The 25,955-nt window shown below is 33.0% G+C and overlaps 3 protein-coding genes and 1 non-coding gene across 6 annotated transcripts; 3 read left to right on the forward strand and 1 right to left on the reverse strand.

Annotated features, from left to right (window-relative positions):
• Positions 1-135: 135 nt before the first annotated feature.
• LOC123224375 (protein THYLAKOID FORMATION1, chloroplastic-like) lies at positions 136-4,323 on the reverse strand. Of its 2 annotated transcripts, none has more exons than XM_044648012.1 (5): positions 3,971-4,321; positions 2,756-3,023; positions 2,283-2,496; positions 934-1,049; positions 136-415 (listed from the first exon to the last, which is right to left on the reverse strand). In XM_044648012.1, the coding sequence occupies exons 1-5, from the start codon at positions 4,170-4,172 to the stop codon at positions 322-324; spliced, it is 894 nt and encodes a 297-aa protein (XP_044503947.1). In that variant the 5' UTR covers positions 4,173-4,321; the 3' UTR covers positions 136-321. The 2 variants fall into 2 exon arrangements, 1 of the variants encoding a protein (XP_044503947.1); XR_006503954.1 differs by having other exon boundaries at positions 934-1,087; positions 3,971-4,323.
• A 5,190-nt stretch (positions 4,324-9,513) lies between these two features.
• On the forward strand, positions 9,514-10,120 carry LOC123224176. Its single transcript, XM_044647754.1, has one exon. It carries the CDS (start codon positions 9,668-9,670, stop codon positions 9,938-9,940), a length of 273 nt encoding a protein of 90 aa, XP_044503689.1. The 5' UTR covers positions 9,514-9,667; the 3' UTR covers positions 9,941-10,120.
• Positions 10,121-12,227: 2,107 nt separating this feature from the next.
• Positions 12,228-12,301, forward strand: TRNAI-AAU. Its single transcript has one exon. It is a non-coding gene; the product is annotated as a tRNA-Ile (tRNA).
• Positions 12,302-14,094: 1,793 nt separating this feature from the next.
• Positions 14,095-18,345, forward strand: LOC123222660 (vesicle-associated protein 4-2-like). 2 transcript variants are annotated; one of them, XR_006503688.1, is made up of 7 exons: positions 14,095-14,399; positions 15,342-15,412; positions 15,979-16,060; positions 16,195-16,313; positions 17,391-17,500; positions 17,607-17,684; positions 17,805-17,924. XR_006503688.1 is itself a non-coding variant. In XM_044645546.1 (7 exons), exons 1-7 carry the CDS (start codon positions 14,138-14,140, stop codon positions 18,066-18,068), a joined length of 792 nt encoding a protein of 263 aa, XP_044501481.1. In that variant the 5' UTR covers positions 14,101-14,137; the 3' UTR covers positions 18,069-18,345. The 2 variants fall into 2 exon arrangements, 1 of the variants encoding a protein (XP_044501481.1); XM_044645546.1 differs by lacking the exon at positions 17,391-17,500 and adding an exon at positions 18,009-18,345 and having other exon boundaries at positions 14,101-14,399.
• Positions 18,346-25,955: the final 7,610 nt, after the last annotated feature.

A 25,955-nucleotide genomic window follows, 5' to 3' on the forward strand; every position in this document is an offset into this window, starting at 1 on the left:
CAAAATAAATATTCATAGTTTTATTAATATTATGTAACTAAAATAAGACGTAAACCACCATACTTCAAAAAAAAAAAAATGGTACCCGTTATTTGTATGATTCTTTAGATGGTAACTTATTAACAGAAAATTACATTTGGCGAAAAGCAAAATAAGTTTCCATATAATAGTAGCAAGACGAAGACAGGATGTATCTTATCACCATAGTAAAACAATAAACTAAAACAAGGTGCGCATGACCACGGAGGCTCCAAAGCAAAACAAAAAGGGGACTAAGGCAGAACAGACTATTTAGCATTGCGGACTGCTACAGGAGTTAAATTACTGGCACACATATTGGTATTCTCCCACACATTTCGTGATGGCCTCGTTAGCCTTTTGTGATTCAGCCCTTTCATCTCTCTTCTTTTTCTCCCTGAAAGCCCAAATATTATGCAGTTAATCAAACACACTTATGGGGCAAACAGAAAGCAGATGGATGCCACAAAGTTGGAGCAATAAATTACAAAATTACAGGGATGGCATGGGAAGTTCCGAATACCATCAGGATTTTACGCTAAAGAGGTCCAGAGGTTTAAACTGATGTATAGTTTGAAGAAAAATTTTAAAATGACGGTTGCAGAGGGAATTTGAACTAAGTCTGTGACCGCGGTTGCAGAGGTATAGGATTAAACCTTTACTCAGTGCGCTGTTCATGCTTTTTCTTCCAATGGTCTATGGTTTCCACTAGGAATTTATGTCAAAATGAGGTTTAATGTTCAAATCTTTTAATTTTTAAGAATTTTCAAGTCCTGAAAGCTCCACTCCTCACTAATGTATATTAATTTCACATTAATATGTAGGATGGTGTACACCAGTCAAATGAAAAAAGAGACCCTGCCACATATTAGAGAAGAAGGCAATCTAAAGTATGGTAGAGAATTGTATTTTTACCTCTCTACATACTCCTTGAGCAATTCTTTTGCTTGAAGGAGCTTGGATAGCAGATTGCGATACACGTCAAGGTCCCGATCCACACTTCTTTTGTTGATGTTTAAAGCTGTGCACAGCTGATGCATGGCAACCATCTGTGAGAAACTTCCATTTTCTATATTTTTGCAAGGAAATCCATTGATGAATTTCTGTATAACTTATCAAGAGAAAAAAACTAATACAAGAATAAACAATTGAACATGTGTATGTGAAGAAAGCTTCTTTCAGAAGCTCGGCTACTTCAGTAAAATGGTACATACTTCCGAGGAGATATGATATGCGAGAAGTTAATAGTAACTTGAGCATCATGCCATGTCATAAATGTCAACTTCGACCAGGTAAAGGTATATAAAACCATAGACACATCCAATCCACTCTTATCTTGGGCAACTGTGAAAACTAGAGGAAAATAATTACAACCATGCTCAAACTGGCAAATATGCTTTTGGGCTATAGACCAGAATCATAGATATAATTGACAAATTAAAATACATTCAAAGGTCAATCCTCCCAACCGAACTGAATTTTTCTGTGTACTTTTCAGTAAAAATTTTTTGGTGCTTATATCTATCTGAACCTATCTAACACAATGCAGGCCACCACTGAACTCACTCATAGAAGCCAAGAACTGACTTTGGAAGATGAATGAATGATATGATAATTTGAACAATCATCACAATTTATTTCTAAAACATTAAAGCCTCTTGGAGTTTGTAATATGTCTACACTGTCAGGTTTACATTACTTGGGATTAAGGAATGACAACTCTCCACACTTCCATGATAATTTCCAGGTATCCATTCTCTCCAGAAACATGAGAGCACATTATATCACTAGCTCATCAAGTACATGCCAGGAAAACCTAAAATTCTAATCTACATACAAGGGTTAAATAATAATTTGATGCCTTTTACTTGGGTACTAGGCAGAGGAAATTTTAGACCAGAAAATATATAGGATTAAGGAACAACAGAGTGGCTTTAATTTCATGACAAAGCTCGTATGTATATTCCAAAGATCAGATTCTCTGTAAGAAAATAAAATCCATGTCTATTATATTGGGTACATTAAACCAAATATTTGAGTACCTTTATTATATTATTAGACAACAAGTGATATGGCTTATGATGGTAGAGCCAACCTACAGTAGCTATTCATGAAGTGAAAGAAAAAACATCTTCTTCAATTAGAGTGGGCTCCTGATAACATCAAGCAGGATCATGCAAGTATTAACAGTGAGAAAGTAGATGAACCTTCACCACACATTACATGCATTGCAATGATTTCATAGAAGGGATTAAAGATCAAACCTTTTCCAATACAGTGGGTTCAGTTGCATTTGCCAGCTCAAGAAGGCGAAACATACCAATGGCAAAGAAACGGCTATAGCTGAAACTCCCATTACTTGCCCTTTCAGCAATGTCCTTCAATATCCGCTCAATCTCTCCTTCTCTAGATGAGAACTCAACTAATGAACTTGCATTTTGAGCCCGGGCCCATTCCTCCAACTTTTGAGCATCAATTCTACAGGGCATAATGTACAAAATTATTTAAACCAGATAGAATTTTTTTTTCATCCATCCTTGTTATAATTCAGGTTCTCAGAGCAAGCCACGCTTTGCTCAACGTTTTACCTTTTGCTGGAACTTTTCATCTGCAGTATCTATGATTAAGAATTCAATCATTTCTATTCTCATTTTCTAACAGATGACATTATAGTTTTTTATTAAAATGTAAAGAAAAAGTGACCCTAACATAACAACAGGAAGTTTGGTAGACAGACCTGTATTGTTCTGGGTCCTCATTCAACGCCTTTATATATGCCTGGAAGATGATTTCTCGATCCTCATCACTTGGGTATCCTTCCATGAGTCGATCATAAACAGTAACAAAACCAAGGGCAAACATGGCATCATAACAGTATGTCCTTTTGTACCTCATCAAATGTTGTTGGACAATCAGTTCCTGTAGAACTGTGTTATAGATGCTGGGTATTGGTTTTTTATATGCTTTTAGAAAATTCAACTTTGTCTCAGACACGGTTGGCACACCTAAAGGTCATGTAAATGAACAAATCATGATCAATGTAGAAAATTTTGTACTACTAAATGTTCAAGTGTAACTAAAGGAAGATTGATTGTGCGTACAGAAACTCTTGGCAAACTTGAGAATACTGTACCACAATCAGCATTCATTTTCTTCAAAGCAGGTTACTTGGTGGGAATGAAACATAATACAATAATTGTTGTAAAAAAACTATACAGAAACCAAAATGACATCATATTTGTTATTCATAGTCTAAAAATTTCAAAATTTCAACTCCCACTCCAACTACAACTGCAAGTGCAAATGAGCTGTGTTAATCAGAATTCTTGGCTTAATGAGCTTAACCATATTAAATAGATAAATAAACAAATTGAAGCTCAAGATTAAACAAGAATTTAAAACTTAGAGCAAATCAGTATTCCATGCATATATTCATACACACACAAATTACCTGATAACTGATTTTTATCAGGCTATCAAGCTGAACTTCATCTGTAAATTTTTTACCTTTAGAAGCAAAAAAGCCTTGAATTAAGCCAAGAAGACTTTCAAAAATTAATAAAATCTGAGTAATTTTTCACACTACTCAACAACACAACACAAGATTGCATAATTTTACATTTGAAGTTCTCTAAGCAACCATATTCACATAGAAAGCATTGTCAACTCATGCCTGGATTTTATTTTCTCAATTAATTCGGACAGAAACAAACAGGTCAAATCAAAACAAACTTATAAATGTAATTTTAGTAGCCCTTAGCGCTAGCATTGCAAATAAAAGAGAAATTATAATCAAGTTTCTTTATTCTTTTTCTAATTTAGAGAAAAATAACAAAAATCAAGCTATCGAAGTTTAACAATACTTTTCATATTCACTCACTGGTGATAAACATAAAATTTGAAATCAATATTAAATTTAACAAAAAATAAAAAATAAAACTCAGTCACTCACCGGTAGCAGCACACATGCATTGAATAACCATACGAGAAGCTGAATTCGAAGCTCTAACACCGGTACAGTGCCATAATACACTCGAACGGAAACGAAAACCTTCGAAATTCGAAGCTAAAGACCGAGTCGGTGGAACATTGACCTTCCTCTCATACGACAATTGACCGAGTGCTGTAAACGCCACTGACGTAACAGAAGCCATTTAAATTGTGTAAATGTATATGCTAATGTAGAGAGAGAAGTGGAGATGTTTGCATTTGTTCTTGTTTTCTTTTTCTTTGATTTTTTTTTCTTCTTTCTCGGCAAGTGAGAGAAAGTGAGGCCAAGAAAGTAGCCTAGGCTTATCCAAGTGTACGAAATGCTGAATTTTGTGATTTTCTTGAGGCCAAACGACTTTTCCCACCTAAGGTAGGATGTTTTCCCAAGTTTCCGTCATTTAACTATAGAAACACTAAACACCCACCTATGGCTGATTAGATTTAACAAAACTCTAACGGTGATAAGGGTAAAATCGTCATTTTTACTATAATATTAAAAATAAACTAAAATAGAATCTAATTTTACCCCTCTAAACTTTAAAAACTAAAATTTTTCCTCAGTCTAAGTTTTAAAAAATCATAGTTTCACCATAGGGTTTCGTTTTGAAATCTCTGACGACATCTCTGGCTCCATTGCCTATGGCCTCTCCCTCCCGAAGCATCCTCTCCTTTCAACGATTTCTTTCCTCTCATTTGAAAGCCCAATCAAAGTCGAAAAAGTCGTGAAAGACAAAGAACTTCGTTAGGGAAGACAAAGTTCTTCGTCTTCCTAGTCTTCATCTTTTGGGAAGACAAGTCGTCTTCATTTGGAAAGACGAGATCGATTGATCTTGTCTTCGTCTTCTGGAAAGATGATTTCTCTTCCCAGATGACTTCTCTCTATATCGGATGCGTAGTGCAAGAGTTGAAGGGGGTCATCGATGGAAGAGAAACCATCGGGAGAGAAAGACAGTCGGTGATGGCGTCGGAGAAAATGAAAGGGTTTGAAAATAAATCCTAGGTGGGGAAATGCGATCTTTTCAAACTTAACTTAGAAAAAAAAATTAGTTTTTAAATTTTTAGGGGGAAAAATGAGATTAAATTTACCACCTTTAGGGTTTTGTTAAATCTAACCGGTCATAGGTGGGTGTTTGATATTTCCATAATTAAAGGATAAAAACTTGAGAAAACATCAAACCTTGGGTGGGAAATAGTCGTTCGGCCTTTTCTTGACGAGAAGCTAAGTTGTTGACATGCGGCCCTTGTTGACGATGGTGATTTGAGCTTTGTTATATCTTGCTTGCTTTGTGGCTGGAAAAAAAGCAACTATTGGGCCTGAACTGAAGTTCCTGAAACGGTGTCGTACACTTTTGTCTCCAGGAAAGTATGAATTCGGGAGGGACTAGAATTTGTAATTGTCGAAGCTATCACATATCATTTGAAAGTATTTTTTTTCTTCAATTATTTTTATTAAATTTCCCAAAAACAATTAATTTTTTTTATTTTTAAAAACATCTATAGTTTAAGATAATTTTTTTTTTTTAAATTAATGACTCAAAAGCCACAACATAGACAATATTTAAAATATTCACATTGATTTGTATATTTGACGAATTTTCTTTGGTTATCAAAATAAAACGGTTCATTTCAAAGAAAATTAAAATAGTTATAGTATCTTTATTTGAATTTCTATGTTTTTTTTTGGGTAAATATTTGAATTTCTACGTTGACTACTCAAAGTTAAAAGGTCTTTATAACTATGATGGCAGTCAAATTCTTATGTTTAATAGACGAGTTTGAGATTGAATAAAGCACCGATGAAGACGAATTATATCTTTTTTTAGAGAATAATGATTTATCTCCGTCAACCAATTTTATCAACTTATAATGGTTGGAAAAGGAGCAAATCCAGAGAAAAACTAAGAGAGAGAGAAAATGTTGTTGACAATATACTAAAAAAATTTTAAGGGAAAAATAAAGTATTTTAAACTTTAGATAAAGAGAATTTATTAATTTTTAAATATATGAATAAAAATATGATAAATTTTTTATTTTTTAAAATATTTTTATTAAATTATAATGTTATCTCTAATAATAATAATAAAATTTAATAAATAAATAAATTTTTAAATTTTTAATAATTAATAAATAAATAATTAGGTTTGTATTAACCCAGGTGGAAAATAGTCAGTTGGCCTTTTTCGAAAGCTCACAGAGGCTAATTTTGGGTCAACGTTACTTCAAGTATAAGCCTTCAGGCCGAAGAATGGGTGGCTAGCTAGTAGTGTCAGTCTTATCCAAATGAGTCAAACGTACGTGTCTATGGTATCCATTTATTCACATGGCTATGTGCCTTCTGCTCCAATGAATGTTGGTGCAACGTGCTAAGCATCTTTCTAAATCTGTACCAATATTAATTAATTAATGTCGTTTCTTTATTGTAAAGAAATAAGGAGGAATAATGGCAAGTTAAAAATTATTTATTTTATAAGCAAAGTCTGGGCCTTTAATTGTGTAATTTAATAACTACTATTGAGGATGGTAAGGTAAGGACTTCTTTGTCATTGAATGTTGTATCTTTCATGACAGTAGGGCGGAGGCGCATGTGGCCGCTGGTTATACTGTTGACTCCTCGAATTTAATAATATCAATTCTCCGATCACATGTAATTGTCTCCTTTAATCAGCGGTTAAAAGCAACAGAGTATTAAAGACCGAGGGAAGGGATCTTGCCAAGTGGTTTAGTACTAGACGATCTTTGAATGAATTAAAGAAACTATTCAAAGCCGCTAATGAAAAGTGCATCTTGAAACCGACAACTTTATTTATATACAAAACCTCTCACCCTTTCTTTTTTAACTGGCTATTCACCCCCTATATATGTGTGGAGCTACATTTCTAGGTTAAGCGCAGTAGCTATATTATCACTTGTATATCATCCTTTCCAGTCCAGTTTATTTCTGACTAACAAGATTTTGTTTCTGGTTCTTCCTCAAAAGTAATTAAGTTTTTTCAGGAACTGGTGAAGATGTTTAGGAACATAAGCCGGGAATTTTTTCAGTTAGGATCTCAGGGAATGCATGGAAGCAAGGGCCAAGCTTCCAGAGGTGACTCTGGTTGTACATCACCTTGTTCTTCTGAGAATGTGAGTAAATTTTCAGAAGCTTCTAACATCAGAAATCGCAACAGTGTTTCTAAAGGCAGTGATGCTAGCAAGCTTAAACAAGCTGAGGAGTCTCTCAGGACCGTGATGTACCTGAGTTGCTGGGGACCTAATTGAACTTTTCAAGCTGCAGGTGTCCATGTATAAGGTTTGAGTGCTGTCCGTGGCTGCAATTTCCTGAGGCACATAGAAGCAGCTTCGTAAACTTTCTGTACATAAAAGTATGTGGATTGTATTTGTATAATATATAATTTCGGGAAATTGTAATTTCCCTCGATGACTGCGTTTCTCTGTAATATATATATATATTATCTTGATGAATGTATAAATAAAAAAGATCCCATGCATTTATGCGAAGTTCATTCTCTCCGCATTCTTACTTTATGAACTTTCATGTCATTGAAACTCACACTGTATAAGAGATGATAACATGAACTGAGGATTATGGGATAACATTTGTAATTTCCTAGCTTACAGTTCTGAGATTGACGTCACTGCACCAAACCTCTGGAAGCCAAAGGTTTTATTTGCAGTAGCAGTAGTTGAAAATATTCGGACTTAGTAGTGGATTCAGCAACCACATATTGCTTGCATGAATTCCAGGAGGGCTGGATTGCTTTTAGGGTGTGTTTAGTTCTGCAAAATAAGAGATTACCCTAATATTTTTTTTTAAATTAATGATATTATCTTATTTGATTTAATAGATAACAAAAAATTAAAATCAAATTGAATTAACAATAATATAAAAGTAATTTGTTTATCATATTTTTTGTATAAATTAAAAAATTATTAAAATAATCTTAATTTTATTTTTAATAAATTTAATTTATCATAATAAACATATTTAAGTAAAATAATGTTTCAATATTCCTCTATTATTACTAACCAAACAATAATTATTTATAAATGTTTATTATCCTAACACTGTATTAATATATATTTAGTCATATTAGTAATTTATCTTTATAATTATATTTGAATTTCAATAATAAAAATTATTCAAACCAAATACATCTTTAAAATCATCGACTCAACTTCTCCAATCACTATCAACATACCCATCTACCTTTGCTTCTTCTTTTCTTCTTAAACCATAATCCGTAATTTAGCATAAAGAAACTAAAGTGCACTTTCCATAAGGGTATTCATAGACAAGTTAGAATTGAGTAGGAAACAATCCTAATCATTCAATTAAGTCGGGGACATGTGTTAATCATCTAATAAAGTACTTAAATTGTCGTTTTAATTATATGTTGTAAGTAAGAATCATACTCATTTGCGTGTTGTTCATATATACATTAAAGTGAGGAAAGTTATGAACTCAAAAAATTGAGGACAATTATTCTACATTTAGATTGTCTCTTAAAAAACACACGAGAGTTAAAAAATATATTTAATTATGATAAACGTGAGTGATTGGTTTATGCAAATAGAATATAACAATCAGACACGTTATTTATATATAAGATAACATAAAAAATAGGTAAATTCCTATCTAAAATTTACAAGAATAATAATCCTTAATAGTGATGCGATGTGCTCAACAACATTACGTCGTTACCTTCAAAAATTATAAGATACATTTTCTAATTGAATAGTGATAGAAAGGAAAATGGTAAATATATTTATATAAATATGGGTGGGATGAGATATTAGAAATCTTTGGCCTGAGATGAGACTTTGAAATTGGGTTTTACAAAATCTAATAGTGCAAAGATACACTTCAAAAACACCTTGACCCCCTCATCATTTACAAAGTCCCACATCAAATGAGAGTAATTTTAAGAACTTGTTTCATATATTTTTTTTTAATGTTTTCTTTTATTAGAAAACATGAATTTCAAAAAAATAATTTTTTCAAAATTAAAATAAAAAATTTTGCTAACCTTAGCTCTTGCCTGGGCTATGATTCCTTTGTTTAAGCTCAATCAAGCTGAAGCCTACCCAACTTGAATGCAGTCTTCTGTGAGTGGATTTTTACCATCTAATAATTTTGTAAATGCTTTAATGAATCATTGGATGTATGAGCCTTCACCTTCATAGCACATGTTTGGCGCAACTAATTATTAAGTAACTTAAAAAATTAGCCACTAGGCGTCCTTTTCCCACGTTTTAATGAACAAGTGGTTTCTAATCCGATACTTCAGGCTTAAATGGATTTTAATAAAGGAAAACCAGGTGCGCTTTGCCAGCATTTGTTTGTCGTCATGTTCCTAATAATCCATTTTGTCCTCACCGATAAGACTGACAAAGAGGATTTAGAAGGACACTCAAGTCATTTTACACAAATTTCCCATCTACATCTGCTTAGTGCTAACTCAAAAATCCATTGGTTTCGTGACTACTAAAACCACCTGCAAAAGCTGCAGCCACTGGTTTCATTTCCCAAACTTCTGGCTCCACTCACTCCTATACCATCCCAGCATCCATCCCTATATAAACAAGATCACTCGGCCACTGAGGCTATCAAATCATCAAATTGTTAACAAGAGAAGAGTATCTGAAGAATACATTGGAGATGAGTTCAACAAGCAAAGCCTGGATAGTTGCAGCCAGTGTTGCAGCAGTTGAAGCCCTGAAAGATCAAGGATTCTGCAGATGGAACTACACCATTAGATCATTAAATCAACGTGCCAAAAACAATATCAGACCATTTTCTCAGTCGTCCAAGAAGTTGTCTTCTTCATCTACTGCTGTGGTTTCAAGCAAAATAAGAGAACAGATTGCGAAGTCATCAGAGGAATCTTTGAGAACAGTCATGTACTTGAGCTGTTGGGGTCCCAACAACTAAACTGGTCAAGAGTTGCAGTAATTTCGGAAGGCTTGTATGAGGAATCAACAACTTATAGTTATTGATTCGAATTTGTCACTCTCATGTAGCGGTTTTATATATATATGTTCATGAGGTGGTAGATAATTGTAACTTGTATAATTGTTTATATATAGAAATTGAGAGAATTGTTAGCACACATCTTCACTCTGATCTCTTATTTAATTTTTTTAGTGTCTGTCTCTAACCCAAAGATCATAAACGAGAAGCTTAAAATTAAAGCATAATAGACGAATTCTGTTCGAGGAGCAGAGCGTGGATGGCAGCAGCCAGAATCACTTGCAGCTGTTCCTTGAAAGATCGAGTGATTTTATTTTCAATCACATAATTATGTATGAGTTGGGCATTATAATTTTAATAGAATTAATCATGTACAAGGAAGATTCATCAATTTTGTTAATCTCACTAAATTAAACTTATAAAAATATGAATTACCTCGAGACTTTATTTTGTTTGTTGCCCTTGCTATAGGATTGGCTCGCATGAGTGGTAAAGGAGTCTAAACACAGCTCCTCACTGGTCAGTCTTGTGGTCATTGCTTCATAATTCTGGACAAGCCTTTAATTAGTATAGGTCATCATCAACAAAGGTGATTAAGATGAACTTGGCTAACCGTAGGAAGTAGAGAAAAAGGGGAAGTAAAGCAATATATGCAGTGAAGCCTACAATTAGGGCCAAGTGACTGTCAATTAAATATGGTAATGTTATAAGCCAAAAGACAAATCAACAACCCTAAGTTAGGGATGACAATTCAGTGTTTCAAACTGGGTTTTAACCTACTCTTTCCTAAATAGAAGGGAATTATCCAACTAGAATAAAGATGGGAATAATGATAGAAACGACTAAACTCTTCACACTTAGGAATGAAGATAAATGTATTTTTAATCGTCTCCTTTTAACATATTTGTTAAACTTTTAAATATTAAATTACTGATAAAAATTTTAAACTATTACAAATATATTTTGATATTTAATAAATATTTTATTATTTTTTTAATAGGGATGAGAATATGAAAGAAATATAAATTTACCTAGCAGAGACAATAAGAAAAAGAAAAAAGAAAAATTTTATACAAAAAAAGGTATTATCCCTTATCTAACCTAACCTAACCCGTTATTCTAATACCAGAGACAAGGCGAGGATAGAAACACAGATGATTAAAGATATTATCCCTTACTAACCCATTATCATCCTTGTTCTGTGTACATATATAGCTCTTAATTAAGCATAGAGCAATTGTAGCCACTACTCAGGGCCTTTTTTTTCCTTTCAAAAGAGGCCATGTTTATAAATGTTCATTAAATCAAGTTTAATGTTTAAAATGTTTTTAAATTTGGTTACTTTGGATAAGCAAAAAATATGTTTATAGAAAATTTTGAATCTTGAATTTCTTTTACATAATTAGTTTATTTTAAATTTTATAAATATTTTTTAATACAACTATGTAATTTTAAATTTAAAAAATATATATTGTTTTAAAGGAACATTTTAAATCTATAATTAATCTCAAATAAATAATCTAATGCAATCAAATAAGCTCACAAAATCATCGTAGTAATTCTTCCTATTCTAAGATTACTTAAGAACTAATAACTTGGCCTCGTGTGCGCGAGTCAGCATTTTCTTCCCGGTTTCTCAAAAAAACCGGGAATTTGAAAATTCCAATTACAAATTCCAAGTAATTGGAATTTGTAAATTGTTAGAGCCATATGTACAAAATCTTCCGATCAATCCCACTTCCAGCTCTTTAAATAACAAATGTTACTGAGTTATGGGCCAGAATGGGCTTCATGTTGGATTAGGCTTAAAGCCAACCAAGCTTGCACAAATTTAAAAGGCTTAAACGTCGTATTGTATGGCACTAGAAAAACAAAATGATCGAAACTGTCTCTCTATATTCTGAGCTAAAAAGTTGAGGGCTTGGCCGAAACCAGAAGCCGTAAGTGTAACTGCCTCTCCTCCCATCACCCTATATAATAAGTTGAATTAGCAAATTAACCCTCCACAAAATAATTCATCCAATCCAATCTCTCCATAATAACAGTACTATTGTCTAGTATTAGGAGGAAAACATTAGTTGGAAAAGCGAGGCTTGGGCTGTTTTTAAAAATAAGAAGCTTGTAAATCAACCATAAATGGCGCCAGTGTTTTCCAGATCACCTTCGCGAGCTTCTGAGCATCCTCCTCAAAAATGATATCAACAAAGAGAAGAAAATGAAAAATTTTGAGCGATGCAATGATTCAATAGGCCTATTAGCTCAGTTGGTTAGAGAGTGGTGCTAATAACGCCAAGGTCGCAGGTTCGAGACCTGCATGGGCCACTATGTAATCATTTTTATATTTTCACTTAAAAAAAATCAGATGAGTCGCATAAGAAAATAGTGTATGTGAGTTGATGCAAGCATCCATTTTGGAATTTCAAGATGTGATAAATAATTTGATCAATTGCTTTCAACTTAGGCACGTCACACTCAGAGCCACAATTGATTACTCAACACACATATATATATAAATAATATCAATAACAGGAGAAATAAAAATAATTGAATGCGTTAAGAGCAAAACCATATGAACTATTCCTTTATTCCATTTCAGGTAGATCTCCATTATTGATCCCATTTTTAATTTTTGTTTCTTTTATAGCAAAAGTGGAATTTTGTTTTTCTTACTGTGGATAAATGCCAATATAAATCTTTACGATGTAGACACATAAATGATCTTTGTTAAAGATAAATGGCTTAAAGACATATTCCCACTATAGATTTGATACAAACTTAATCTTTCATTTGCTAAATATAAAAAAATCAAATTTCTATTTATAAACTATTAAAATTAATAGGTAAAATCATTATTTAATTAATAATATATTAAAAATAAATAAAATATTATCTATTTCTCTTTTAACTTTAAAAAATTAATAATTTTTCTAGAATTGAATTTTAACATTTTATATTTTTTCCCTAGTATTTAGGGTTTTTTTCCTCTACTTTTATGGCACTAAAACCAGCCAGTTTCTCTCTCCTGCTCTCTTCTTTTCAGATATCTTTTGTATTTTTAAAAACATATTATTAACAATGTATCATATTAAATTCATATATATATATATATCATATTAAAATTTTTTTTTTACAAACTTATTTTTAATTATTTATCATATTATAATTTTATAATTCTCGTATTATTTTTTCTTTCGTTTCCGTAATTACTAACAATGGGCCAAACATCAAATTGGATATCCAAAAACATAATCTCTTCTCTCTCAATTTATAATTAATAATATATTTTTTATTTGAATTATGAGAACATGCTCAAAGTCAAACTTGTTGGTTTAAAAATATGGAAAATGGTAGGAGTGAAATGAAGCATAAGGTTATTAGAGAGCGTCAAAGATATGACAAGGGGAAAGTGACTTTACGTACGGCAAGGGCGTTTGATTGAAGGCAGGCAAGTTACTTATCTGGCCAACCAATGTGTTAAAATGGAGGTTAAATAATAATTGGAAAGAAGAGATGCTTTATGCAAGAGGGCCACATGGAGAGTATCACTCAGTCTCTGCTATTTTAATTGTCACCACAAGGAACATGTTCTAACATCATGACACATTATGCTCCCATCCCTACTTTTTTTTTTTTTTTTTTTTAATTTTGTCAACCTTTCCTTTTTTTTAATTTCAATTTTTTTTGACAAATTAATTTCAATTTTATTTGGATATTACTGTATTTATTCAAAAGACAAAAAAAAAAAAAAAAAGAGGGACTGAAAAAACATGTCATTCTGAAAACAAAACTTACTGGTAGTAGTACAAAGCAATAAGATCCAGCTGTAAAAAGTCCGGGAATCGATATGAAAATGGGACTCGAAACGTTCACATCAATTTAGAAAAAAATCTACAGCTAAGAAATTTGAGATCCAACAATAGCGCTGAGCTAAGCAGGGGAGTAAAAGCGAAGCCCCTCTTGTTTCAACCATAAAAAACAGGCAATACTGCAAGGAAAGGTCATATTTACACACACATAGCACGAACCATTTTTGTCATTTGATACGATAAAGAGCTTTCACCAGCAGAGACAGGCAAGATAATTATTAACATTTTATATATAAACAAACTTATATATATTCATTATATTAATCAAACAAAAAACTTTTAAAAAAATTCCATGGCTGTTGATGAGCAGAAATCAGGTTCTGGGTCTGAAGGCAAGGTTTGGAGTCTGTGTAAAATGCCGTTTTGGCAATCAAGCAATGGTTCTTCTTCGTCTTCTTCAATGAATAACAACAATGTTTATCAGCAGAACAATACTCAGCAAGTTGGAATAAGATCAGCTGCTCATTCTTCTAATGTTTCTACCATGGCCAAGTCTTTTCTTCCTACCAGGAGAAGACTCAGACTTGATCCTCCTAACAAGCTCTACTTTCCTTGTAAGGCTTTTTTTTTTTTTTAAATGATTACTTTGCTTTTTTTTTTTTTTCTGATCTGGGTTTCTTTTTTCATTCTTTAGAAATGAAATTTTTCTTCTTTTGGAAATTGGTGATCTGGTTCTGGAGACTAATATCTTTCCATTTTATTTTCTTTTGCTTTGTTGTGTTTTATCTGTTTATTGATTGCTGTTTTTCAAATTGTTTTCTTCTGATTTGGTTGATTTGAACTTTGAAGTATGTTTAGTGGTTTCATTTAATAGTGGCTTATGTGGGCTTTTGTTATTTAATCTCTAGAATTAATAAGATCTCCTGTCTTTTGCAGTCCATTCTGTGATATGTCTTCTCTTTTGAGTTGAAATATATTTTATTTTCTTAAATTCGCAGCCATTCATTCAGTCTATCGAATTTAAATCTCTAAGAATTCAAAATTATTCTTTTTTCCTTCAATCTCTTTCATTGCATGATCTGCTTATCTTTCTGGTTAATGTGGCCCAAAATGTGATTTTGTTGATCTGCGATGTGTTCATCCAGCTTGTAGATAAAGAATCTTTATTTTTTTATTTTTGCTTCGACTCCATGATTAGGTTTTTTTAAGCAGATAAGTAATTCAGGCTTATTTCAGTCACCCGAAATAAGATTCTGTATGCTTTTTTGTTTGTTGCATACCGTGCTAAGTAAAGTAAATCGGTTCTGCTTGAGTTCTTAGTTCGACCTTGTTTTCATTCATGTTAATATCTAAGTTACTTCAGTATTTGAGTTCTTGGTCATTTAACTTTCTTAATTTTTTGTTTCTTCTATTTTCTTTGTCCAGGTTTCACTTTATAATTTTGTTAAATGATTAAAAACCATATTGTTGGTCAAATTTCTTTCTCAGTCGATGTTTGCAAGGTATATATGTCTCTTCAAAATGCCTGATATATTTATTCTTTGTTGCATTTGAAGATGAACCCGGTAAGCAGGTTAGGAGCGCCATTTCCATTAAAAACACTAGCAAGTCTCATGTAGCTTTCAAGGTATGGAAAATGTTTTTGTCAATGTTTCTTTGCCCATTGCTTTTAATGTTGATGTTTGATTTTTCTTATATCCAGTCTTGTCACACACATTTTCATTTTAGTGAAATCTTATTTTCGTGGAAAAAAATTTGAAGAAGGCATGGCTTGCTGATCAAATTGAATTTTGCCCTAAATTTAAAACTAATTTACTGGCAAGATTCTCTAGTAACCGGTATTACTTATGTCAGAATACCTGAACTTTTTTTTTTTTTAGCGCATGTGCATGTCAGAGAAATTTTTGTTGGGAAATTTAAATTCATTCATGTTGGGGAAATTTTGATGCAAGTCTAGGAAAAATTAGCTGTTAAAATAAGTAGCAAGCCCTGCTTATGTTCTGCTTTTGTCCGTTTTTAGCATAAAATGGTTGTAAACACTTCTGCTATCATACTATTGCAAGGGCTTTCAAGTAGACAATATACATTGCATCACACTTCTTTTTCCTTGGTATCCGTTCTCTATCTGCCATTTATACTTAAGACTGAAAACCAAGACGTGGCCATCTTATTGCTACCTACTTATCATTACAGTTCCAAACAACTGCACCAAAGAGTTGTTACATGCGTCCTCCAGGGGGAATACTTGCTCCTGGTGAAAGTCTTATTGCAACAGGTAATTCATCTGTCCAATCTGTCATTTTCTTTGTTCATCTCATCTTGAGATGCTTTCTGTTATTTTTTCATATTTGTGACAAAAAATTCCTTTAATCATTTCGGTCCCTTCTAACCCGATTACTTAATTGTCAGTATTCAAGTTCGTGGAGCCTCCTGAGAACAATGAGAGACCAGTAGATCAGAAGAGCAAAGTCAAGTTTAAGATCATGAGCTTAAAGGTGAAAGGAGAAATGGACTATGTCCCAGAGCTGGTAATTGTGCAGGCCCAAACTCTTAACCATTAACCTTAATTTTTCTTTTCATATCTGATGGATTTTGGGAAACTGATATGGGATTGCATATAATTATGAGATATTATTTTACTATTGACAATCAAAATTTTTATCATTAAAATCCTAAGTGAGTGGCAATATGTGATTAACCAAAGGAGAACTTATCTATTTTATGATGGGATAACAATAGATAAAGGAGCTTTTTTATGTTCCGGATCAATTCAGGGCTGGTATTTGGGATGTTAGTACATTATTAGTGCATCTGAACAATATATTATTGATTTAGATAATGAAATCTGCTTGTACTTACAAGATCTATTGATGCTCTACATGTATCCCAATTAGTAATGAAGTTACAATTAAGTCTTATTTTGTCAGATTGAAAGTTTGCATCTTCTTCTTTCACAACTGATTTTTACACCTCTTAGTTCATTCATTAAATTGTTGCCAATCAATTGTTATTCTTGTATTTTTGTCTTAGAACTAAATCACTTTTACCGAGCACTTGTGCCTCTTCATCATCAATCACACCTTCAAATTTTATTCATATACTATGATACGCATGGTCCTATTCTGTATTATTCCGCTTGGCTAGTTATTCAGGATAGGTCATACATCTAAAGTACTTTAAGGCATAGGCATCCATTCTTTGACATTCAGTTTTGTGTCTCCGCATTGTTCAAAAGAGATCTTTCTCTGATATTTTTTTTTTCTCCCTCCATTTCTTTGATCCTGGGTCACAAATCAGTCAGCTATTTGAGTCATCTGTTGTCCATGAATTCAAATTGGTTGATAGTTCAGCATCAGTTGGTTTGAAGCTCTGATTTCCTCTCTGTGTCCTAGAATTATTCTTCATATTTAAACAATATTATTTTATTTTGTTCTTTAGTAATTTACTGAAGACCTCCACCTGTTGGCTTGATTGATTCTGAAAAGTTTGGTGCGAATAGTACTGAATTTTACACATTACCTGCTCTATTCTTAAGACCACACAAGGAATTTTGGATCTCAGTTTTCTACTGTTTAATATTAATTCTTTATCTGTTGTAATAGCAGCTGCTCCTAACAATCTTCCGACAGTGATTCAAATAACATATATATCTAAGTCAAAGAGCTTACTTCTGTACTTGAACAAGTCTTAAATGTGGTCTTCTAAAGGTTTCTAGGTTGTTTTCCTGCTTAGCTCATTCAGCTTTTCATGTTTATTTCCTTTCACAAACTACTTGACAGCACGATTTTTTTGCTGAAAAGACATGTTTTATAACAATGCAGTTTGATGAGCAAAAGGATCAAGTAGCAGTTGAGCAAATTTTACGGGTTGTTTTCCTTGACCCAGAACGTCCTAGCCCTGTGAGTTGCACATTATCTTTATGATGACATGTTATGCTTGTCGTTTCTGATTATTTGTTCATTTTTACTACCCATTAAGGGTTTTCATAATCATTACATATGGGTTTTGTTTCTGCTAAGGCGTTGGATAAACTCAAACGTCAATTGGCTGAGGCAGAGGCTGCCCTTGAGGCACGCAAGAAGCCTCCAGAAGACACGGGACCCCGAATTGTTGGGGAAGGACTTGTTATAGATGAATGGGTGAGGCATTACACTTAATTGTATTTGTTTTACACTACTTGCACATGTTCTAATATTGTCTTCTGCTCCGATTCTCTTTCTCAGAAAGAACGAAGGGAAAGGTATCTGGCCCGGCAGCAGGTTGAAGGGGTTGATTCTGTGTAAAGTGTTACCTCTTTTTTAAGCACTTGCTTTTGTAGAGCTGAAATTTCCAACAAGCAAAGTTGCATTTTTCGGCCTTCTGTCACTGTAAGAATGTTCAAAAATTAAGAGGGATGCCCAAAAAGGTCAAATTGAATATGGTGTTGCTATTAGATTTGAGCTGAGTTGTATTTAGATGAACTGTATCTTGTCTAAGTTATTTGATTCAGGGTCTTACCCTGCTACTTGTAGATATGGGATTTTGATTATTATGGAAATTGTTGATTTTGGCGGATTCAAATTTTATGCTATCCTTCTAATTTTAGTGTTAGAGATTTGGGGGAAAATGTGGTTGCATTAGGCTTCGTTTTCTGATTGGCAAATTTCATTAAACCAGGAATTTTCCAGCCTTCTCCTATACTGAATGGTGAAGGTTTGAGCATCGAAAATAGATGTCCTAACAACAAGTCGGTGTTATTCAAAACTGGAAGGTTAATACATGTGATGAATTATATGCACTAATGTATTCATAAACTGGAAGGTTCATACATGTGATGAATTTCAATGATTGAATTAAAAAGCTGCAAATACTTGCAGGATGTAGAACAATAAGCCCCAAATAATTTCAATTCTGAAAAATTGTATATTCCTGGTATGGCAAAAACCTTCAAGTGCCTGCTAATTCTTATAAAATTTTGTTTTTGCGATGACTTAAGCTCTAATTTGATTGATATCTTTCACGTTCTCTGGTCTGCCTTAGTTGTTGGTTACTTATTTGAAAAATATTGAACAGGTAATATGAAGTAGATAGATGGACAAACTCTTATGCTGATTGATGATGAGTCCCAATTATTGATATAATTATGTTGCTTCTGGTTTTATTATTCAATAGCTGGAAAGAAGATAATGTAGGCGATTTGAAAATAATTTTGTTTAATTTTTCAATTGGACGGAACTAGTCTAGATCTTAATTCTGGATATGGTTCTGATTCTTCTTGGTCCACTAACCTTATTTTAAGGTCCTTAACTTGTTATTTGGCTATAATATACACAACAACAAATGGCATATTAGGAGTTTAAGAAAATTATATTATTTGAGATAATAGCTTCAAGTGGGGTTGGTTTGAATAGCCTTTCGCTTCCACTGCCTGGAAAACTTGTCTCATTTCAGAGACTTGTTCAGATTTATACATCGGCTGATCCATCCATGTCTGTCCTCAACTTTATAGCAATTTTAAAGTCAAAGATTTTATTTTCCAAATAAAATTAAAAAATCTCAACTGGGGTGGGAGGGGACGGATGAAACCCAATCAAACGACACGGATTACTACCAATTATATTATTGTTGTGTAAGGCTATTACAGTGGGGTTAGTCCACCCAAACCCAATAATTGTGTTTTCTCTTTCTTTCTTATTTATCTATTTTCCTACCATCTGCAACTTGAATTTTATGTGTAGATTTCATGATTGTTGGGTTTGTTAGGTGTGGGTGATTCATTTACAGTAATCAAATTCACAATTATTATAATTAATAATTAAAATTTTTTAAACCTAATAAAAATTTAAACTCAAACTTTTTCTTTTAAGTTCAAATATTTTATTAACTTTGTTAACAAGGCAACACACGCAGGATCACACCTCCAATAAGGGAAGAAAACTAATTCATTCATAGCATTCGTTTTCTTTAATTGCCCATAACAAATCTGGAAGCTGCTGGTTTTGCGCCACTGGGTTTCTTTATCCAAAACACCTTCGCAGATTGGCTCTCAGCCAGAAAAAATTTATGATGGAATGGAATGGAATGGCCTACCTAGAGATTAGATTAGTCAATAACAATAAACAATTATTTACAAAAATATTTCATCATTATACAATGAGCCGGGAATAATTGAACTCTTGGCTTCTTTAAATTAGCTGATTTTATTAATTTTAACTTGATGGATTAATATTTAAATTTTTGAAACCTAATGAATAAAAGTTTGAAAATAAATTGAAATCCACCCGCGGAAGGAACAATTGAGAGTTTGGAAATGTTGGGTGCGAATTAAGTCTTTTGGCCAAAACAGCAATCCTACTAACAATTATGAATAAATTGAGATCCACCCACATGAACAATGGAAAAATGATGTAATTTCTTATTTAAGATTTATTCTATTATTATACACTCAACAATTTTTTATTAAAAATTTAAAAGATAAAATCGTTATTTTATTAATAATATTAAAATAAATAAAAATATTTTACTTTCCTCCCTTGTTTTGAAAAATAAATCATTTTCTCTAAAATTAAATTTTAAAAAATTCACTTTTCTCTTATAGTTTCAATTTTTCAATGAAACATCTTTCTCTTCAACAATCGATATCATCTGATCATCTCTCTTCTTTCTTCTAGTCTCGTCTTCACTAGAGAAGATGACTCTTTGTCTAAAAAAAGACGAAGACAAACCATAGACAAATCATCTTCACCTAGACAAATTGACAAGGTCGTTGATTCAGTTTTGTTGGTTGGAATCGACAGCCACATCTAGAACCATAGGCAAACCATGATAGAAGGCGATAATAATGCACGAATTGCAATTGATTTGATGAAAAGTACTACAAACTAGGGTTTTTTTTATTCAACAATTTGACGGTTTTTGATTTTTCATTAGTTAGAATTTCTTAACGTATTATTAGAGTTGTCAATAATAACAGAGAGAAAAAAAAGAATGAAGATGATGACTATCATCTTCACACAAAGAAGAAAACTTAACAATTTTAGAATAGAGGAAGAAAAAATTTCTTCTCAAATTTTTTTTAAATTTTATTATTAAAATAATAATTTTACCTTTATATTTAATCATAATTTTAATAAAGTTTAAGATGGTTGAGAAATACTGCGTTGGCCAAAAACTAAAGCGAACAATACACATGATAGGCATGAGTTGGACAGGCCCAATGCCCCAACATCACTATCAAGTTACCACGTGTAGGTCCTTTGATTTTGCATGTCATGAAATTTGACACACTAATCAAGACTGTCCCTTGTGGGGCCCATTTGATTAATGGCGTTATCTGATTGGCGGTTACCAGACGACTCAAGAAATATCGGTGGATAAGGGCGCCACCTGCCCCCACGTCACGTCCCCTGCTAGAAAACATCGATCCCACTCTTTGTGCAAAAGACAATGTAAGGTGAGATTTCTGATATAAATATCACGATATTTTATCTACGGTCGTATGTATTTTATTTTATTAAATAATATGTCAAATCCTTATTTTTCCCTCAAGGTTGGATAAAATGACTGTTTCCACCCATTTAAGTTTAAAAAAGTTATTTTCCTACCCATTTATTAATGTTGGTTTTAACAATCAAATGGAGTTACGTGTCCAAATATTATAATAAGAGTTTAATTACTTTCATTTTGTACCCAAACAATATCACACATATTCTCTCTGTTTCCTCCAAAATTATAATTATTCATGGGCAATGTTAGCTTCCTATCCCATGTGACACTCTTGATCAATCTCTTTTCAATTTCAATTTTATTTTTATGTTTTAATTTTTAGATTTAGTCTTATAAGTGAAATTATGAATTTAGTGTTTAGTTGAAATAATTATTTATTTGTATATGTGTTATCCGTTTAATTGATTGATGAGTTTTTCTAATGAGTTTCATTTTGGTACATTTTTAACTTTTGAATTAATGTTACACCCCAAACCTTACTAAAAAATTATATAAACATGTATTTTTTGTCGAAAGGGCTTGTAAAATACTGTAGACATGTAGGTGTCATACAAACATCTACCAACAAAAATTAGGGACATACTTTAATTTTTTTAATTTAATTTTTAGTGCATAAGTTTTTTCAATCAACTTTCCACAAATAAAAATATTGTGGAGGGGTTTTAAAATTTGACAAGACAAGCCAGTGATATCAATTACGTAGGGTTACTGAAAATAATGCCAGCTTTTGGATATTCCAATTGAAAAAAAAAAATTTCAATATTCCAATTATCTATCAATTTTCCTATAACTACCTGATTCTCATTAATGACGGAAAAAGAGTTTACAAGTACGAGCGAGCGGATCCAAATATCTTATAAAATTTTCAAGAAACAGAATTGATTGGTTTCTAAAAATAGGAATTAGAATCTAAAACCTATTCTCCAATTGACCCTACAAATTTTGGGTAGATTTCAATATCTATCTAGACCTTACAAATAACTAGTTTAGGTATAAATTGGGTACCCAACCCAGTGTAGTTAATTCATGGCCAAACTACTATTTCCCACCCAAGGTTTGATATTTTCTCAAATATCCCCTCTTTAACTATGAAAACACCAAACACCTACTCATGAGCAGTTAAATTAACGGTGATAAGGGTAAAATCGTCATTTTCTCTATAATATTAAAAATAAAGGCCAAACGACTATTTCCCACCCAAGGTTTAGCGTTTTCTCAAAAGTCCCCCCTTTAACTATGGAAACACCAAACACCCACCCATGGCTGGTTAGATTTAACTAAACCCTAACGGCTGAAAATTTTACCTCCTTTTGCCCCCCTAAACTTTAAAAACTGAAATTTTCCCCCGCCTAAGTTTTAAAAAATGGCAGTTTCACCCTAGGGTTTGGTTTTGAAATCTCCGGCGACCTCTCAGGCTCCGTTGCCGACCGCCGCTCCCTCCAGAAGCAACCTCTCCTTTCGGTTATCTCTTTCCTCCCATTTGGAGGTTCGATCGGCCCCCGAAGACGCCGTGGGAGACGAAGACTTCGTCGGGAAGACGAAGTTCTTCGTCTTCCCAGACGAAGCAGACGCCGTCATCCTCGTCTGGGAAGACGGTCGTCTTCCCAGAGGTCTCCTTCTGGGAAGACGATCGTCTTCCCAGACGAAGACGACGGCGTAGGCTTCGTCTGGGAAGACGAAGAACTTCGTCTTCCCGACGAAGTCTTCGTCTCCCACGACGTCTCCGGACGCCGATCGGACCTCCAAATGGGAGGAAAGAGATCGCCGGAAGGAGAGGTTGCTTCGGGAGGGAGCGGCCGTTGGCAACGGAGCCGGAGAGGTCGCCGGAGATTTCAAAACCAAACTCTAGGGTGAAACTGTGATTTTTTAAAACTTAGGGTGGGGGAAATTTTTAGTTTTTAAAGTTTAGGGGGGCAAAATTAGATTCTATTTTAGTTTATTTTTAATATTATAGCCAAAATGACGATTTTACCCCTACCACCATTAGGGTTTGGTTAAATCTAACCGGCCATGGGTGAGTGTTTGGTGTTTCCATAGTTAAAGGGGGGACTTTTGAGAAAACGCTAAACCTTGGGTGGGAAATAGTCGTTTGGCCAAAAATAAACTAAAATATAATCTTTTTTTGCCCCCTAAACTTTGAAAACTAAAATTTTTTCCCAGCCTAAGTTTTAAAAAATGACAGTTTCACCCTAGGGTTTCGTTTTGAAATCTCTGAAGAAATCTCCAACTACATTGTCGACAACCTCTTCTTCCTGAGACATCCTCTCCTTCTGACGATCTCTTTTCTCTCATTTGAAGGCCCGATCGACGTGAGAGAAACCTTGGGAGACGAAGAACTTCGTTAGGGAAAACGAAGAACTTCGTCGGGAAAGAGACGAAGCCATCGTCTTCATCTGGGAAGATGGTCGTCTTCCCAGAGGTCTTCTTTTGGGAAGACAATCGTCTTCCCAGACGAAGACAACGACTTCGTCTTCGTCTGAAAAAACGAAGAACTTCATTTTCCCCGACAAAGTTCTCCGTCTCCCAAAGTATTTCTGACGTCGATCAAGCCTTCAAATAGGAGGAAAGAGATCGCTGAAAGGAGAGGATGCTTCGGGAAGGAGAGGTCGTCGGTAATGGAGCCGAAAATGTCGTCGAAGATTTCAAAACGAAACCCTAGGGTGAAACTGTCATTTTTTAAAACTTAGGTTGAGAGAAAATTTTAGTTTTTAAAGTTTAGGAGGGCAAAAAGAGATAAAATTTTCAGGCGTTAGGATTTTGTTAAATTTAACCGACCATGAGTGAGTGTTTGATATTTTCATAGTTAAAAGGAGGATATTTGAAAAAACATCAAAACTTGGGTGGGAAATAATCGTTTGGCCTTAATTCATTAATTGAATCGATTCTAGTTCCTAATAGCAAGGAATCAAAACTGAAACTAGTCTCGAAATATATCCTATTTTCTTTGGTTTTGAATAGAAACTGAAACCAAACATCGAGTAACCTATGATTCTGATTTTGAATGGCTAATTTATTCAGCCTTGTTTATAAGTTTTGATTTCCAAGAGGCTTTCATTAGCAATTTGTAATTTTATAGAATGATACCTAGATTGAGGTTTTTTTCTGAAAATTTCGAATCAATCTTTAAGAAGGGTGTAATGATGGGCTTCCTTCTACGATTGTCTTCCCAACAGTTTAAAACACTTGGAAAAATAAAAGGCGCACGACAAATGTTGTTGTGCAGGGATGCAATAAGGAAAACTGAGTGAATAAGAGAGTTTCATTAAAATTAACTAAAATATAAAATAATATCTAATTATATATTAATATATTATCTTTAATAGATAAATTAATATTCATATATAATGGCCAAAAAACTTATTTCTATCAAGGCTTGATATAATTTTAAACTCTCATCTATTAATTTTTTAAAATTCAAAATCCTATTTATGAGTTACTAAAGTTAACAAAATATATTAGTTCTAAAGGTAAAATCGTCACTTAATCAATAATTTTAAAAAATATATAAAATTTATATTATTTTTCACCCTTAACAATTTCTTCAAAGATTAAACTTTGAAATATTGTATTTTCCCCTCCTAGGGTTTCAAATTTTTAGACACATTTTTCTAGCAATTGATCGACTTCTTTGTCGCCTTTTTCCCATTCAACAATGTCCCTCCCTCTCTGACAAACCCTCGACGCACATTTGGGGTCGACAAACTCACCTTTGTTGATTCCAAACGTGCATTGAGGGTATTGGAGAGGAAGGGACACTGCTAGGTAGGATAGAGGTGTTGGAGACACCGATTGATTGTCAAAAAAGTGTGTCTGAAAATTTGAAACCCTATGAGAGAAAATGCAACCTTTTAAAGTTTAATCTTGAAGAAAAATTGTTACTTTTTAGTGTTTAGGGGTGAAAATAATATAAATTTTTAGAACTAATAAATTTAATTAACTTTAACAATTTATGAGTTGACTTTTAAGTTTCAGAAAGTTAATAGGTGAGAGTTTAAAATTATATCAAACCTTATGTGGGAATAAGTCTTTTGGCCATATATATTATATATAATATAACTTTATTGAAATTTTTTTATTATTTTAATTTTATGATGTGATGTATAAACAATTGAGTAATATTATGTATACACATATTTGAATATATAAATAAATACATATACGATATATTATCATGTGATTAGTTATTATTACTTGATGATATACATTAAATATATACCTATTTATCTATTTAAAATAAATAGGCATGATTTTATTAAAAATAATTTAAGTAGAATATACATATAAACTTTAACTTAAATATCAAGATATTTTCCTTTTTTTAATATTTTGTCCTAAAATTAAATGGAACCTAATGCAATGCAAGGTTGTTCCCAAAGCAGGAGGTGAAAAGACGTCTTTCAGAGAAGAAATGGACGGAAAGTGATTTATATATAAAAATCAAATTATTCAAAGAGGCATATAAAATGCGACCTCGGAAACTCGTCATAAACTCGCGCGAATAGAATACGTACCTCCAATTACGAGTGACAAAGGGCCCAAAAGAAGACCTCGACAATCTCGCCCACCAAAACACTACTGGTTTCTCGCACTTTCTCTGCCTTTTTCCCTCTATAAATCCACTCTCTTTTCACAGTGAAATTCCACTCGGAAGATTAAGACTTTATATCTTATAATCTACTACTTTA

The sequence above is a fragment of the Mangifera indica genome, chromosome 8 (genome assembly GCF_011075055.1).
Source record: "Mangifera indica cultivar Alphonso chromosome 8, CATAS_Mindica_2.1, whole genome shotgun sequence".
NCBI lineage: Eukaryota > Viridiplantae > Streptophyta > Magnoliopsida > Sapindales > Anacardiaceae > Mangifera > Mangifera indica.